The following is a 16,608-nucleotide window of genomic DNA, read 5'->3' as shown; positions in this document are numbered from 1 at the left end:
TTCCAAGCCAATCATCATATCGTTGGTGCTGGATTTAGCTAGACTCACAAGTCAGTCTTTAGACGCTTCAGAAGGCGGAGATCTCTGATTGTCTGGTGGCGAGCCTAGGATTTGGCCATCTCCTAGTGATAGATTTTTTGTTGCCGTTAAGAGAATGTGTAATAATCTTATATCCTTCCTTTGGTCCAAAAAGGAAACACAGCCCAGATACAAAGTTTCAAAGTCCAGAGGAAACCTGTGTGCCAAAAGTTTTACCTGGAGAGTCATGAACAGCCTTCCAAAGCAACTTCAGTTTGGGGCAGTCCCAGAATATATGATAATGGTTTGCCAACATGAACTGCACTGCCTCCAGCATGGCATATTAGCTTCTCTATATTTCTCTTGGTTGAGTGTCTTAAAGTACCTGATTATGTTTTTTCCAACAATGTTCTCTCCAGTCCATGGAGTTAGTTGAGGACCATTGAAATTGCCAAATATCCCCCCAGACCTCTTCTGACAATCTAATCCCTGCCTCTCGTCCCCACTTCTCTTTAACATAATTAGTGTTGTTGTTCTCAGCATGAGATAGAGAAGTATAAACTATGACACTGTTTGATTTTGTTTTTAATGACACACTACTCTACGACATGTTTTATTCAATTCTTAATGACACACTTTACTTTGACATTTGTTTTCTGAACATGTGTATGGTCTATATGATCTCTTCTTATCACATCTTTCAGAACATACTATACTATGACACTGTTAATGACATTTTTTGACTTTTTCATAAGATTTTTTATGAATTATATTATGACATACTATATCATTACATTTTTTGTGACACACTATACTGCGATATTTTATCCTTTTTTTTTTTTTCACGTACGATACTCTGACTTTTAAAGAGTAAAGAGACGCTGGTAAACATAATGCTTCTGTGCTCACAGGTGCAGATTCAATCAGAGGGAGCAGAGTTAAAGAGTGTTGGACCAACAGGACCTGCAGGGCTTTTTAGAAGTAAGAGCTTCACCTGGAAAATCAGGGAGGAGACGATATTCCCAATAAAATGTTAGATTTGTTAAGTAAACTCTAGATTCCACTTATCCTGGGTGGGTCCATCCATCTTTATAAATGCAGCCACCTGAAGCCAAACTGACCCGAGCCAGTCGGTGAAGTCCTGCTGCACCTTCTCTCAAACCTTTCTGCCTTATTAAAGGCAGGTTTAATCAACACCAACTACAGAGCTTAGTTCTGTCGTCTTTCACGTCTCCAGTTCAGCTTTTTGAGAAATAACTGAAGCGACTTCATCTCTTGCAGTTGAAACCTGAAAGCCACAGTCACCTTCACAACTCACAGGTCGGACTGAAAGAGAGCGTTACATAACACCACACTCCATTTCAAAAAGAAAGACTGCACACAGGAATGTAAAGTGGCATCTAAAACTTCCCTTTGAAGGTATTTTTATGCAATTGTTATGACTTGAAACAGCATCTCACTTCTTGCAAGCCATCTGGAGACTATTATAGGTTATAAAGCAGCTGCACAGGAATGGCTCCTTTTCCTGCCACCGCAGACTGAAACACAATAGAGGCGTCTGGGAGCGTGCAACGGATTGAACCTGACCTTGTGCCACGTTCTTAAACATTCACCTGGAAACTTAAACCTGTACGCAGCATGTCGATTTTCTCTCTTTTTTTGTGACTGTCTGCACACGTGCATGCACAAGAATGTCAAAAAAGCAGCAAAAAGAGAGCGTCTTGTGTCGTCTTCCTGCTCATTCAGGGTTAAATTCTCACAGACACTTGACTTCCTCTTGCAAACCTCTCACTCCGACACCCTGGCAAGCCCTCCTCGTTTTTTTCCTCAAGTAAATGTTATAAATAGTGCTGTGTGTTCTGTTGACCGCCATCCTCCTCTCAAAGTGCATCGCCCACCTTCGCTCAGTCATTCACCTTTTCGCTTCTTCTCTCTCCATCTGTTTCTCTTTCTGAGCACAAACACTTGAGTTCAACTTCTCTTCTTCTCTGCTTCTCTCTGAGGCTTTAACAGGATTTTTCTGCTTGTTCTACACTCCACCAAGATATTTACAAGCTCTTCAGCATGCGTTGTGTGAGTTGGTTATTGCTGGGGACCTGTCTCCTGGTCCTGGGCCCCGCGGTGCAGGGAGCCCCGAGCCAGTGCCCCAGCCTGTGCCACTGCCATGGTGACCTTCAGCACGTCATCTGTGACAGCGTGGGGCTGAAGAAGATCCCCCGGGTGTCGGAGGTGACCCGTCTGCTCAACCTGCAGAGGAACAACCTGGGCAGCATTCCCACAGGAGCCTTCAGTGAAAGCAAGGGACTCATCTCTCTGCACATGCAGCACTGTCAGCTCCGAGAGATCGGATCCCAGGCCTTCAAGGGGCTGAAGAAGCTCATCTACCTCTACCTGTCCAACAACGAGATCAGCAGCATCAAGCCCGGCGCCTTTGACGACCTCACCGAGCTCACCTACCTCTACCTAGACGGGAACCAGATCAGCGACCTCAGCAAGGGCATCTTCTCCCCCATGATCAACCTCTTCATTCTGCAGCTCAACGACAACAAGCTGCGGGAGCTGCGGCCGGGGACTTTCACAGGCGCCAAAGACCTGCGCTGGCTGCACATGAGCGGGAACGAGCTGACCACCCTGCACCCGGGTTCTCTGGACGATGTGGAGAACCTCGCTATACTTCACCTGGACAGGAACAAGATGTCCACCTATCCTGTTGCAGCCATGAGCAAACTGCGAGTGGTGGAGGAACTCACGCTGGGGAGGAACCCCATGAGGATCATCCCTGACATCGCCTTCCAGAGCTTTGGCCGCTACATGGAGAAACTCTACCTGGACAACATGGGTCTGGAGAAGGTCAGTCTGTGGCTTTACTGGGTATTAACATGTCGACACTCACAGCAGTGAACGCTGCTGCAGATGTCAGAATATTCTAAATGCATCCAACTTGTTTTCAGACAGACAGTAAACAGGTCGAGTCACACAGGGGACATGACGGAGAGCAACAGCAGCGTTTTAAGATTCACATTTTAAGAAAAATAATAATGTGTGTGTTAAATCCTCAGCATTCAATAAAACTGTTTACATCAAAGTCAGAGTTGAATATTAAACTCATGAAAAGGTCTCTATACTTTACTGTGTCCCCGTCTTAGTATTTGTTTATTTGTTTTGGTCTGGCAAACACAGTCGACTATATTTCATCAGCATATTTACATGTGCAGGCTTGCCAGTGGTCGACGCCCCTTTTCTGCAGCCAATAGGCATTTTTCACACAGTGTGTTGGGACACATGTGAATCAACGCCTCAGAACAGTTTTCTGTCCTGCATCATCTGCGTCTGTCTCACTGAGTCCAGATCTGTTGTAAACACAAATTAATGCAACACTAAAACTCAAATCTGACAATTTTTCTTTCATCAGTCTCAGATCGCCTCATGTTTTATTATTTGGTCATGATTTAGGTTGAGCTGAAACATTTTGTCTCTCTGCAACTACTTTGATAATTGAATAATAATCTCCTCTGTTTTAAAGGATCGTAAATCAGTGAGTTTTAGACTTGTGATCAAACAAAACAAGACATCTGAAGATGCACACGTGAGGTCTGTGAAACTAAGACGAGATGATTTTTCACAATTTTACAAAGAAAAGGAAAAAATCAATCAGTAGCTTATTAGTTTGTTTATTAGTGCACACGGGTACATTTGTTATGCAGACGAAAGACTGAACATTTCAAAACAATCAATAGTATTTTTAAGTTATTAATAAATAAATATTTTTTTTTCTCTTTTTTTTTATATCTTTCTGTATATAGTCAATAACTGTACATTAATTTGCAAGCTTATATCTAAAGCATGACCAAGATATGTTTTTTCTTTTTGTAATTTGATGACTGAGCCCGAAACTACTGACAGGGCTTGATGTTAGTGTTTTTTTAATTTCAACAGCTTGCTGGTCAAGTGGTCAGAAATCTACGTACCCTTTTACAAACTGTTTTATTTCATTAGCGGTCATCAAATAACAGATAATAACAAAGACTAAAGTTAATTAAACGACCAGGTTTAATCCACCTTGGTCTCAAACATCCTCTAACGCCACCCGACTGAACTTTGTTTCCAGGATAATTGAGTTGAGCTTCAGCTCATAAACTTTACCCACTGCTGTTTCCTCACAAGTGCCTGATCACTACTGTGCACGTGCAACTTTCAACGACGATGAGAAGGAAGCAAGACAGATGACTGGTTAGCTGTGTCCGTCATCAGCTCTGGAAGAAACTGTGTGTTTACATAGTTTTGTTTACTAGGCTGACGTGGGCGATCAGGTGACCGTCACTGTGGCGTCATGATCGACAGGTGAAGCAGCTGGACGGTGCTTCATCTACGTCCTCATCATTTACTTCCAAAGGACACTGAAGCTTCTCCTGTTTACACAGACTCCATTTTACATGACTGACAACATTATGTAACTGTGTTCAGATATCAGGAACGTGAGACAGATGTTTCCACAGCAGTCTGTGAGACCTCCATCTGTTCGACACAGCTTCAGTGTGAACACACACACTATAAGCTCTATGCTACACCACACTGTTCCTCACACATTCCTGAGTGCACATTTGCTTCATACTTGAGGTTAATCCAATATTTGAGTGTACCTGTGCCATGGTATGGAGCAATCCCCGAGGGGAAAACTGTAAAATAACAACCTTCTCACGCCGGGACTGTGTGAGAGCCAGGTGGAAGCAGCAGCAGGAGGCGGCGGCGGCGAGTGCAGCAAGATTAAACCTTTTTCCAGCCAAATGCAGATATTTTTAGACTGTTTTTGTTTGCTGGCCTCGAGCCAAGCATGTCCGAGTCTAATTATTACACAAGTGTTATTTTCAGCAAGGTGTGTTTTCTGCTTTGGTCGGGAGGGTCTTGTAAACAGGTCAGGAGGGGTGAGGAGACAGTAAATAGAGGCAGGGTGTTCCACAGAGCATGAAGAGGGGTATTTTTAGCTTGCCATCGCCCCTTTTCAATGGACAATTGAGCCCTTTGCGAGCCTTCCTGGCAGAGAGGGAGACGACAGAGGGAGAGGGAGCGAAAACACCTCGGCCATGCTGGAAGTCATCCATCTTCCATTGCTTCCAAATACCAGAGCCTCAGCTACTTGTCGCTCTTCAGTGGAAATTTCCAAACAGCTTCATCTCCTCCAGACTCACATAAAACGGCCCTTCAAAGCTCAGCTCTCTCTGATCGGCCCGGCCGCTTCCTCCAGGAGGAGACAGAACTTGACACAGCGTGGATCGGTTCACCTCGCACCTCTCTGAAGCTTTTAGCACCCTCACAGGCGTGTATGAAGTAGAAGCGTGGAGAAAGAAGGGCAGTGAGTATCAGTGTTGACATACGTGCTGGTGCAGAAAGAAGGATGAGAGGAGGCTTTCATGCCAGAGAAACACTGGCGAGATTCCCTGGCTCTGCATCTGTCTGACAGACACAAGGATGGGAGCTGGTTGGGAGGGTCAGCATGCCGCCGTGTGAGCCATGTTTTTATCAACACTAAGACTTGCATTGATTCATGGGAATACTGAAGTGTCCTAAGGCAACACACTAAAGCCCAAACTGCTCCCAATGGGCGTGGCCAGCACCTGCATGGGCCCAACTTACAACAAGTCAATATGACATCACAGTTTTAATGGAAGTCAACATGATTGTACCTGCGGTCTGATCTCCTCCTGTAGCAGCCAGTGTACTGGTTCGATGTGGTGATGAAGGACCATCCCCGGAGCCACTGCCTTCCCAGCTAATGCTCAGTTTAACATTTGCCTGGTTAGCTCAAACTAACACAGCCACAGCGGCTAAAATTCAACACCGAGCTGTCACATACTTCTTGTTCAGGAAGTTGGCTGCACCAACGTTAGTAACAGTCCATTCTCTGTATGGAAAACCATTTCAAAGGCTTTGTTTCTGGGAAATGTTCCCAAAGCTGATGTCGGTTAGCTTTAGCTTTTAGAAGATTAAATCATCCACCTTTGAGCCTTCCTCACCCTCTGCTGTGCACACACTAAGGATTATGAATTTATTGGTTATCAGTATCGGCTGAAACAATCCATATCAAGCATCCCTAGTTTTTGTCACAACCTAAAGTCAGCCAGATATCAACATCTGCAGACCCTGGTGGCAGCTCACTGCCATCGATGTGTGAACGACTACAGTATAAAACTGCAGCTGTTTTTTAACAAAACAACAACTTATGCACATCTCCTCCTTTTTCTAGTTTGCTGATGGTGCGTTCACTGGCGTCACGGCCGTCAAGTCACTGCACCTGGACAACAACAAGTTAAAGCTCCTTCCCAAAAGCCTCGAGTTTGGCACCATCACCAACCTCACCCTCTCCAACAACCCATGGAGCTGCACGTGCCAGCTAGCTCCACTGCGCAAGTAAGAGACTCACCTGAGAAACACTACACAGCCATGCTAGCAGCTCTTTACTAGACCAGCACAAACTCTTTGCTTCTAATCGTTTGCTTTCTGCCTGCAGGTGGATGGACTCAAGCCGCAATCGTCCAGATGCAGTGTGTGCATCTCCACCTCAACAGAAAGGAAAGCAAGTGAGAGACAGCACCGCCTTCAGTGGCTGCAGAGTCAAACCGAAGAGAGCCAAAAAGGGCACACGTCACTTGAGCATGCAGCCGTACAGGTAACTGCCGCCGAGCACGCCAAGGACACGATGAGACAAGGAAAGAGTGAGGTCAATGAATGTTTAGAAAATATGCTGCTTTGTTAGCTTTGTGCTGAGAGAAGAGAAGGTTAGCTTAGCTTAGCTTAAAGACTGGGAACAGGGGTCAAAGGGCAACAAACCAACAACCTGCTGCCTCTACAGCTCAGTAACAAGACACTTTATCTCCTTTATTTAGAAGAACAAGACAAACTTCAAAAATAAATCTGAGGAGAAATACCACACACACACACACACACACACACACACTAACTCTGTCTGACTGTCGGACTGAGCGACTGCCACCAAACATTTGATCTGATCTGATCAGTAGAAACCAAATGATAAACAGACGGTGTCATTCTTTAATATTCAGCTGCTGCTGCTGATCTAAATATGTAACTGGAGACACTTGACCTTTGTGTAAAGTTCAGCTACAGTGAAGTGAAATGTTTTCAGGTGACGCCCTCTCTGATCACCACCTCTGCAAATACCAAATCCACAATCACTTTCAGCTGGAGCTGTGTACAGTGTGACATTAGCTTCAGACACTACCACATAAGGTTCACGTTGGTTTGGGAGTGTCCCACACTTGGCTTTGCACGATTTTGTTTTTCACTCCTCTCTTCCTGACGGCAGAACTCTCTGTCCCCGTCTGAACTTTTCCATGTTGGCCCTGGGGTCCAGTACACTGCGTCCAGGTCATGGGGTCTCTGCTTGGAGGGTGGACTGTTTAATTTGGCTGCTGATTTTGTGTCTTTTCCACAGGAGACGCTGAGGAGGAGCCTGTCCAGGTGACTGGCTACACATGCAACCAAAAGCAATGCTAACTCATTCTCCTTCAAGACTGTCCAACTATTCAACTGACAAATATTGTCATTGTGTAAACACAAACACGGTCGCAGATACACTCCCTCTCTGTCTGTCTGCCTCTCTCACACCCAAACACACCAAGAGCTTCTCTTTTCACTCATTCGATCAGAAGGTGAAGACTTTATGAAGTGGAAATGTGCAACCTTCAGGTAACCACCAAAATAAAAGATGTGTGTGAGGAAACAAAGGCCACAAGAAGCATGAACATGTTGTCTTTTTCTTGGTGTTCTTCCCTGAGGATCATCTTCTGTATGTTGCCTTGAAAATATTAACTCAAAACATAAATGCTTCAACAACAGCTCATTAAAAAAAAAAAAAAAAAAAATTGTAACTTGCCAGTAGCGCTCCTCATGTGTTCAAATCCACGCACTCACATTTTGGTGCAAGTTTGCATGTTTTAGCATCAAGGTGTTTAAACCATTAAATGTGATCAGGTTTTGGACCTTCTTCACTTTTGTGTCCGATCAGCTGCAGACTGCTTTTACATGACTTTGTGTATTGTGCTCTTACTGCCACTAGATGGCGTGTCCATGAACGAGGACAACAGGTCTGAGTTAAAGGGACAGTGCACCCAAAAATGTAAATTCAGCCATTATCTACTCACCCATATGCCGAGGGAGGCTCAGGTGAAGTTTTAGAGTCCTCACATCACTTGCAGAGATCCAAGGGGAGAGGAGGTAGCAACACAACTCCACCTAATGGAGGCTGACGTGCGAGACTAACGAAAGCATGTGAACACACATGAACACGGTGCCCATGTCTCACGGTCTTGTGCAAGTGCACACATGTGAGCACAGTGTACACAGAGAGGCAGTCAGAGCTACAGGCTACAATGAGGCTAAAAACAGAGTTCAAATGAGGTTTTTCCAAACAACTTTTTATGTCGGGGCTTCAGGACACTTGGATCACTACGGACGAGCAGTATGGAGATATTTTGTGGTTTCAATGATGTGTTTTTGGACGTTTGAATCTGGGGCGCCGTCAGCCTCCATTAGGTGGAGTTGTGTTGCTACCTCCTCTCCCCTTGGATCTCTGCAAGTGATGTGAGGACTCTAAAACTTCACCTGAGCCTCCCTCGGCATATGGGTGAGGAGATAATGGCTGAATTTACATTTTTGGCTGCACTATCCCTTTAAGAAGAATGAAGGCAAGTCAAAGTGTGATGTCATCATATGGAGACACAGGGTTGCAGGAGGATTTTAAAAGAGCCATTACTGACCAAACAATGACATGTGAATAAAGGTAGCAGCCTGTTGAGTGTAAATCAGCCCATCAACATTATAAACAGGTCTAAAGGATCATTAACTACGAGGTGGCTCCTCTGCAGTGGCTGTTTATAACTGTTCAGCACTTTAACTTGGCAGCATTGGTGGTGAAACAAATCAATGTGTCCACACACTGTTAAATCCTCCAAATTTCCCCCAAAGAATTTTCTTTTTTTGACTTCAGATCTATAGCCTGCCTTGCTAGAGACTCCAGGCAGCCTCTGAGGTTCAGCAGCAGGTCGTAGACGTGTGACGCACATCTTAGTGGATGAAACATTAAAACATTTTTTAACCTGATGTACAGGCTGCACAGTTTTACAGCTGTAGAATTCAATAATCAGTTTGGGCCGACAGCAATGACAAATTAAAATCTGAATGTTAAAAAAATTGCCATTATTCAGTTCCGTGTAATTTTATGTCAAAGCCACAGGAAGCCACTGACAAGGGTCTAAAGAGCAGCATGTTTCGGCCCACCCCTGCACTGACACACCTGATGTGCCTCTGTGAGAACTGTGTCTTTCAAATCAGCTGTATTCCTCTACAAGGGAGCACAAAGCTGAGACATGTGCTCCTGTGGAGGCCGCATGTGTTCGGATCCCAAAAAGACACATTAAGGTCCTGACACACCAAGCCGACGGTCGGCCGTCGACCAAAGTCGGGCCGTCGGTGAGCGTCTGTCGCCCTAGTTTCTGCAGTGTGTCCTGTACCGTCGGCACTTCGGCGTCGGCGGCTTTTCGGTCTATTGAGCATGTTGAATCGGCGGCGGAGCTTGTCGGTGAGAGAGATCACTCTGATTGGCTGTTCAGGTTTTATTTCCTTGCCCCGGAGAACGTACATGCCACTTGGCCGTCGGATGTAGTCCGTGTAGTGTGTTCAAATGCAACTGACACAGGGCGACGTGAGGCGCAACAGTTGGCTTTTGTCGCTGCTAGTTCTTTGATATCCGTTTGGTGTCAGCACCTTCACATGAACAAACTAACGGACAAAGGCAACGGTAAACCAGTGACTCCTGTGTTCTGTGAGGTAAAATTACTGTTTATGTCAATTGAGTTTAGTGGCTCTGAAGAGAGCAGATAATGGCTTCAGCTCTCCGACAGAACGAGCTCTCTGACGGCTACACTGATGATGGTTCATTATCTCATAAAACCCAGTTAAAAAAATCTAATCTGTCCCATTCTTATCATCATCATCAGCGCTCGCTGCTCTCACCTTCATCACTGCTTTGTTGCTAACGGCTAGGTGGATGTTTCCATTTGAAAGCAACGAGGATGAAGTTGACCTTTAAAGGAAATCTGGGGAAATATGTTTTTAATTGTTTTCTCGCTGGGGGTCAGATGAGAAGTGTTGAAGCTACAGCCATTAGCATAAAGCCTGGACGCTAAGCTCGCCTCGCTCTGTCCAACTCCCTGATTAATATTACATCATGTTTAATCCATAAAATCATAGTGATTAAACTACAAGAAGTCATTTGATCCATTATTGATATAAAACATAATAATTGGTACAGCTTTACCATCAGGACACAGAGTCTCCTTTATTTTCGTGGTTACCTGCAGAAACAATGAGTCGACGACGGCTCCTAAAGAGACAAAGAGGCAGATAAACACGTCCTCCACACTACGAGGAATTATTACATCGTCCAACTGTCACTCAAACAGGCATCAGTACTCTCCTACCCTCTTTCTCTACCTGTGATGTCAGGTTCACACCCTCACAACCCAGAAACAACCCAAGACATTTAAACGTGATCACAAAGAGGACAGACGGCTGAAGAAGAGCTATTTCTACAAAAAGACTTTGAAGATGTGCGTCTTGTATTTGCCTTCGTCACAGTGCCATTCACCCTGAGTGAAGGTGTGTTAACACTCAAACATTTGCTGGAGCTAAGAACGCAGACAAGGAGCTCACCAGAAAAAGAGATGATGTTATTTTGTCTTTCTTTTTGTAACAAACTCAACATTTTCTCAACATTTCACTGATTTATAAAGTAAGAACAAAGTGATTTCCTGCACACAGCTACGAGGGTGACTGTTGACTCTGTGCATATCTAATATATATTCATATCTTTACATTTCCTTGACTTTTGGAAGTGGTGACATGTGCTCACGTCCAATAAACCTTTTACACAACTCAGCCTTCTTATTGTTTTACATACGTACTTGTTTACAAGATGCCTGATGGGTCGCTCACTGAACACTCACGCTGCTGCTGAATCTAATGCATGTTTCTCTGAGGATGTGCCTCCCCCTAGTGTTTCAAGCCAGAACTGCACCATTAAACCATTTTATAAACGAAAGTGAATTTCTGATCACCTGAGGTGTTGCTGGGCCTGAGTGTCTGAGGCCTGAGCGTCTGAGGCCTGAGCGTCTGAGACCTGAGCGTCTGAGGCCTGAGCGTCTGAGACCTGAGCGTCTGAGGCCTGAGCGTCTGAGACCTGAGCGTCTGAGGCCTGAGCGTCTGAGACCTGAGTGTCTGAGACCTGAGCGTCTGAGACCTGAGCGTCTGAGACCTGAGCGTCTGAGACCTGAGCGTCTGAGACCTGAGCGTCTGAGGCCTGAGCGTCTGAGGCCTGAGCGTCTGAGACCTGAGCGTCTGAGACCTGAGCGTCTGAGGCCTGAGCGTCTGAGACCTGAGCGTCTGAGACCTGAGCGTCTGAGACCTGAGCGTCTGAGGCCTGAGCGTCTGAGACCTGAGCGTCTGAGGCCTGAGCGTCTGAGACCTGAGCGTCTGAGGCCTGAGCGTCTGAGACCTGAGTGTCTGAGACCTGAGCGTCTGAGACCTGAGCGTCTGAGACCTGAGCGTCTGAGGCTTCAGCCCCGGATGTTTTATGAATAGCCCCGGATCTAAACAGGCTGTACATATATATTTTTTAAAAATAAGAACAGGCCTAATAATAATAATAATAACAACAATAATAGTTTTTAAAAAGCCTAATCTTTAAAAAGATCTAATAATGCTTCATTTTGTTCATGCATTACAGCCCTTGAAAATAATATGATATTGTTGATGGGTCCTCTGTGTCATAAAGCAGCGCCTTTTGTGTGAAGGAGAGACTTTAATGCTGCAGCTGATAAAAGTGGAATTCATTTTAAATGCTTTATTTACTGTGCTGGGGAGTTTCATCTAATATTACAGCTCTGTTTTCTCTGCTTACTGTGTGTAGCAACAAAAGTTTGTGTGTTTAACGAATGCACAGACAGCCCAGTTTTATATTTAAAAAAAACAAGAAACATCTTTCCAGCAGTGAAATACTTGGCTAATGAATAGTTGTGATTATAAGATAAGATAATAAGACTCACTGTCATTCCCTTGATGCCCATCACAGAAACAATCTTCCTCATAAGTTCTGGAGGACACGGGGAACCAGCCATGATGCCTTCAGCACAAAAACAAAGCAGCATTTAAGCAGTGAAATCAGCAGCAGTCAGTTTCTGGAAATATTCACAAATAAAATTTTTAAAATTGTTACTTGTTTTGTTCCAGTTATTAAAACAGCATATCTTTGTCCTCACCTGCCTCGGCTGATGACAGGTCGTATTTTGCCAAATCCGGCTGGTTAATCATGTCCACGTACATGGTGGGGGTGCCGTAGATGAACGAGCACCTGTGACGACAAATTAACAAAATTCATCTTCACTGGAAAAACTAATAAAAAAATAAATAAACCTGGAAATGTGTCAAAAATTTGCATTTATTCATTTATTAATTTTAATTTCAAACTCAAAACATTTCTTTGAGATATGGTTATTATCATGGTCCCATAACTGTCTCAGAAAATATCACGATATCACGGTATTAGTTAAGGCCTGTGCACTCTGAGTTGGTTTTCTTCGTCTAAAAAAAAATAAATAAATCTGCCTTCACGTTGTGTTAATCACTTTTGCATAAAGAGTCCGAGACTTTCGTCTGTCATTAAAATAAAAAAACAGGTTCAATTTTCTGTGTTTTTCATATCTGTCGGTCTTTAGAGACATTTGACCAAGAATGTGTGAAGAAACTGTGGCGGCAGGAAACAGCTGTGACGAGACGAGGAACAGGGTGCACAAATGATCTCATGACTCAGACAGCTACTTTCAACAGGTCAGATGGTGAGATTCAGGTGGATGATGATGATGATGATGATGATGAAGAGGAGAAGGGTGTGGACCTCACACAAACTCAGAGTGTGGGCCGGGACTGCCTGCACATGGCTCTCGTCATGGAGATGGCTGAGCTGGAGAATTGGAGCTAATGGTGCCTAAACAGTGTGACTCCACCTCTTTGTGCAGCTGTGGCGCCAAATGAAAGACATGGAGGGCAAGGTGACAGCCACACAGGTAAACACATCAGAGTCAGTGTGCAAGGTCTCTGTGCAGAACTATTTTTATCAGATTAAAAAAAAGCACCCGAAAAAAAAACAGAGTCAGTGTGCGAAGGCCTTCAGAGTGATCCTTAGAGGCAGGAACAGGAAGATTATTTATGGTTGAGCAAATGTTTTATTACCATGACTCAAACTATTTTTATTAACTGACGTTTGTGTAAAAAGTCTCCCTTTTAAAAATAACTCAAATGACGGAGACATTCTGTGTCCGGTTGTATTTGTTTATTTTTCAATATCATAGATAAGCAGATGTACCCTGTATGATAATCGTCAGTTTTCACACCACAGTGTTTCTTGAAACACGTCGCTGCAACTCTGCTCTGAGACATTAAAAGCTGCTTCATCCAAAAGTAAAAATGAAAACATCAGTAAGCAGCTTTGCAAACTGGCCCCAAACTGCACAGTTTCAAACACATGAATATTTGTGGCTCAGCTGACTTCAGTGCACATGAGCTTCTGTTTAGAGACACTCTGCATACTGTGTGTTCATGCTTTGATTCATTGATGTCTAATTCACTTCAATGTGCTGAAAAACTCTGTCAATTAGTTTGAGATTAAAACAGTAACGTGAAACTTCAAAGACTGTCAGTTTGCTGCTGCTGCTGGGATAAAGCACACGTTTTTGAAAACTTGATTTCTGCCCCAAAACAGTGAATGTATCAGATTATTTTATGATTAATGGTGAGTTATTGCAACATGTCAGCTAAAGAATATTTTGTGATGTGTGAGAACTAGTCTGCGCTGCTTCAGCCTCCTTCATCCTTCAGATTTGAGTATTTAATTTGAAATAAGCTCAGAATAACAAAGCCCCCCCCTCCTCCTTCCTGTGACATCACTGCACCCCAGGGCACCACAGAACTCCAGAGTTAAGGGCGATTATATTTTAAACACATTCAATCTTTTGTCCGAGCAGCTCTGTGTGCTGCACGTTTAATGAGGTCTTTCATCAAAGATCATTTTCACTGTAAGTCAAAGGCTAAATAAACTGACCTGGACTCCTGATCTTACCTTTCACTCTCTATTGCTGCTAAATTGGCCCTCCCATCATACCCAGCAGAGGGGAAGACCAGGGAGAGGCCGTGCACAGCCATGCACATTCCAGCGCCCACAGAGCCGAAGCAGTGGTACAAAGGCACAGGGATGCAGGCGATGTGATGCTGAGGGACAAAACAGGACATTGAACATGAGCAATATCATCTGACGTCCCCACCCTGTCTGTGGCACAAAGACCCAAGCTCATTGGTTCCTACTAAAGATGGAAATCTTAAAACAGGCTCAGTAATGGCTCGTGTATGCGGTGCTCTAGTGAGTGTTTGTGGCAGCAGAACAGTGTAGGTGGTATTACGTTAAAAAACAGCTTGTTAGCAAATTCATTTACTGTTATTTTGGGGTTTTTCTCCACCTGTGCTCAAAGTTCATCACACACAGACTCAGCTGATGATTGTCAGCTCTCTGAGTGAAGAAGTTTGTGACCTCGCAAATCTGCTCTCTGCCCAGAAGAGGTTAACGATCTCTGAGATGATGCATGATGCGTGTCGGTTAATGCATATTCTACAAGTAGCTCCGACCAAGCAATCTGATTGGTCAACAAGACATTTAGATTGCGTTCAGATCAGCTCTAGAAAGTATGAAGCTCATGTTGGCTGTCAGACTCAACAGAGACAAGGAAACGGGTCTGTTAATATTCGACTCACTTCCTGGAGCAGTAAACTAGCTTTCATTACATACAGGAGTCTACTGACATGACTGATTCTTCTCCAGTTATTAGTCTGACCCTATGTATTTCCCTGGGAATGAAACCAACAGTTTTTTTATTTTGAGAGCTAATTACTCCTCAACATGAATACATCTTGATTATATATTATATTATAAAAAATGCACTTTTAGTGGACGTGTTTTGACGTTGTTTGACGCTGTCTGAGTGCCCTATTATTTAATATAGCGCGCGCTCACGGGCTGCAGGCAGGTCAGCCCTAGCTTCATACTGGAGACATGTCACATATTGAACATCCTATCACTCATTTAGACAAAAGCAGATCAGAACATAGGGCCCAGGTTGAAAACAACATTAGTTCCCCTTTAAGTGTTCATTGCTCAGGAGGTTTGTACCAGGAGCTGAATCCTCCACACAGTCTCTTCCTCTCCAGAACAAACATATCAGCTGATTCAAACTGGTAAAAACACTTCATGAAGCAGTTTCACTTTACAAATCAGTGTTTCTCTGATGCTGCTCATCACAGGTGGGCTTCTTACTACAGGGGCTGACATGAAAACAAAAACGCCTCTATCTAGAGTCAGTGTTTGGGTTGTCCTTTCTGGGCTACTGTAGAAACATGGCGGTGCAACGCGGCAATCTCCATAGACGACGACCAGCTCTCTGTGTATATATAAACAGCTCATTCTGAGGTAACAAAAACATGATGCTTATTTTCATGTGATTACAAACTAAAGAAGGAACATTTCTGTGTCTGCAACATGAACAGAAGTTGTTGTTGCACTGGAGGAAACAGGCGATACATAGTAAAGACATGGAAACAGGCTATTTTATGAACATGTGTCACTTTGCACGTGTGCATTTGTGTAAAAAAATCTTATTTTTGAGACCAGAATTTGGGGACTGTCCCCTGGTGAGAGATCTTGTAGTGCGTGACCGCCTGTCGCTGCTCATTCGTGTGAAAAGTACGATGTCAAGAGTCCTGACGACGAGACAACAAGTTGTGAGGTGTGAAAAGTTCAGCGATCTAAAAAAAGACATCAGACTCACCTTCCAGGAGTATCCCACTCTTATACCAATAAAGTAGCTGTTGTTGACGATGTTGTGATGAGTCAAGGTGGCACCCTTTGGAGCGCCAGTTGTTCCCTGGTAACACATATTAGAAATAAATTACTGCAATTTAAAAAACACCATTAAAAATAGCAAAAGTGCAGACAAGAGGTGCAAAGATAAAAAAGTGATTCAAAACTGAGTTTAAAAACACGTGTGCGGTGAGTACAGGGCGCAGCAGGCGGTGTAAGAAAGGAAGGTTTTTAGCTTTGACATAAAAGTGTTGAGAGTCGGGCCTGTCTAACATCTGGGAGGTTTGTGCTGCGTGATAACACCAAGCTTTGTTCTGACTCTTAGGATGGTCAGTAGGCCGGCCCTCAGATGTCTTCAGGGTCCCCAAAGGTTCATATGTCACAAGCATGTCTGAGACATATTTGGGCGCTGAGCCAAAGAGCAGCAACATTTTGAAATCCATTCTCTGAGTGACAGGTAACCATGTAAGGATTTTACAACTGGAGTAATGAGGTCATATTTCCTAGTTGTTGTCAGGACCCTCACAGCAGCATCGTGAATGAGCTGAAGTTGGTGAACAGCTTGTTTTTAAAGTCCTACCAACAGACCATCGCAGTAATCTGATCTACTGGAA

At 44.0% G+C, this 16,608-nt stretch overlaps 2 protein-coding genes across 2 annotated transcripts in view; one reads left to right on the top strand and one right to left on the bottom strand.

Annotated features, from left to right (window-relative positions):
- The window catches only part of acsf2 (acyl-CoA synthetase family member 2), a 60,201-nt gene that overhangs the window by 11,238 nt on the left and 32,355 nt on the right, over nt 1–16,608 (bottom strand). The window contains exons 7-10 of the mRNA XM_078163584.1: nt 15,963–16,058; nt 14,207–14,355; nt 12,351–12,442; nt 12,138–12,214 (exon numbers count right to left, since the gene is read on the bottom strand). Coding sequence (XP_078019710.1) covers nt 12,138–12,214; nt 12,351–12,442; nt 14,207–14,355; nt 15,963–16,058 — 414 coding nt within the window. The remainder of the gene's footprint in view (nt 1–12,137; nt 12,215–12,350; nt 12,443–14,206; nt 14,356–15,962; nt 16,059–16,608) is intronic.
- On the top strand, nt 1,898–10,971 carry chad (chondroadherin). Its single transcript, XM_033611665.2, has 4 exons — nt 1,898–2,868; nt 6,260–6,423; nt 6,524–6,682; nt 7,469–10,971. The coding sequence occupies exons 1-4, from the start codon at nt 2,083–2,085 to the stop codon at nt 7,476–7,478; spliced, it is 1,119 nt and encodes a 372-aa protein (XP_033467556.1). The 5' UTR covers nt 1,898–2,082; the 3' UTR covers nt 7,479–10,971.

Source organism: Epinephelus lanceolatus, chromosome 21 (assembly GCF_041903045.1).
Source record: "Epinephelus lanceolatus isolate andai-2023 chromosome 21, ASM4190304v1, whole genome shotgun sequence".
In the NCBI taxonomy this organism is placed as follows: domain Eukaryota; kingdom Metazoa; phylum Chordata; class Actinopteri; order Perciformes; family Serranidae; genus Epinephelus; species Epinephelus lanceolatus.
This window is presented reverse-complemented; position numbering and strand designations above follow the sequence as displayed.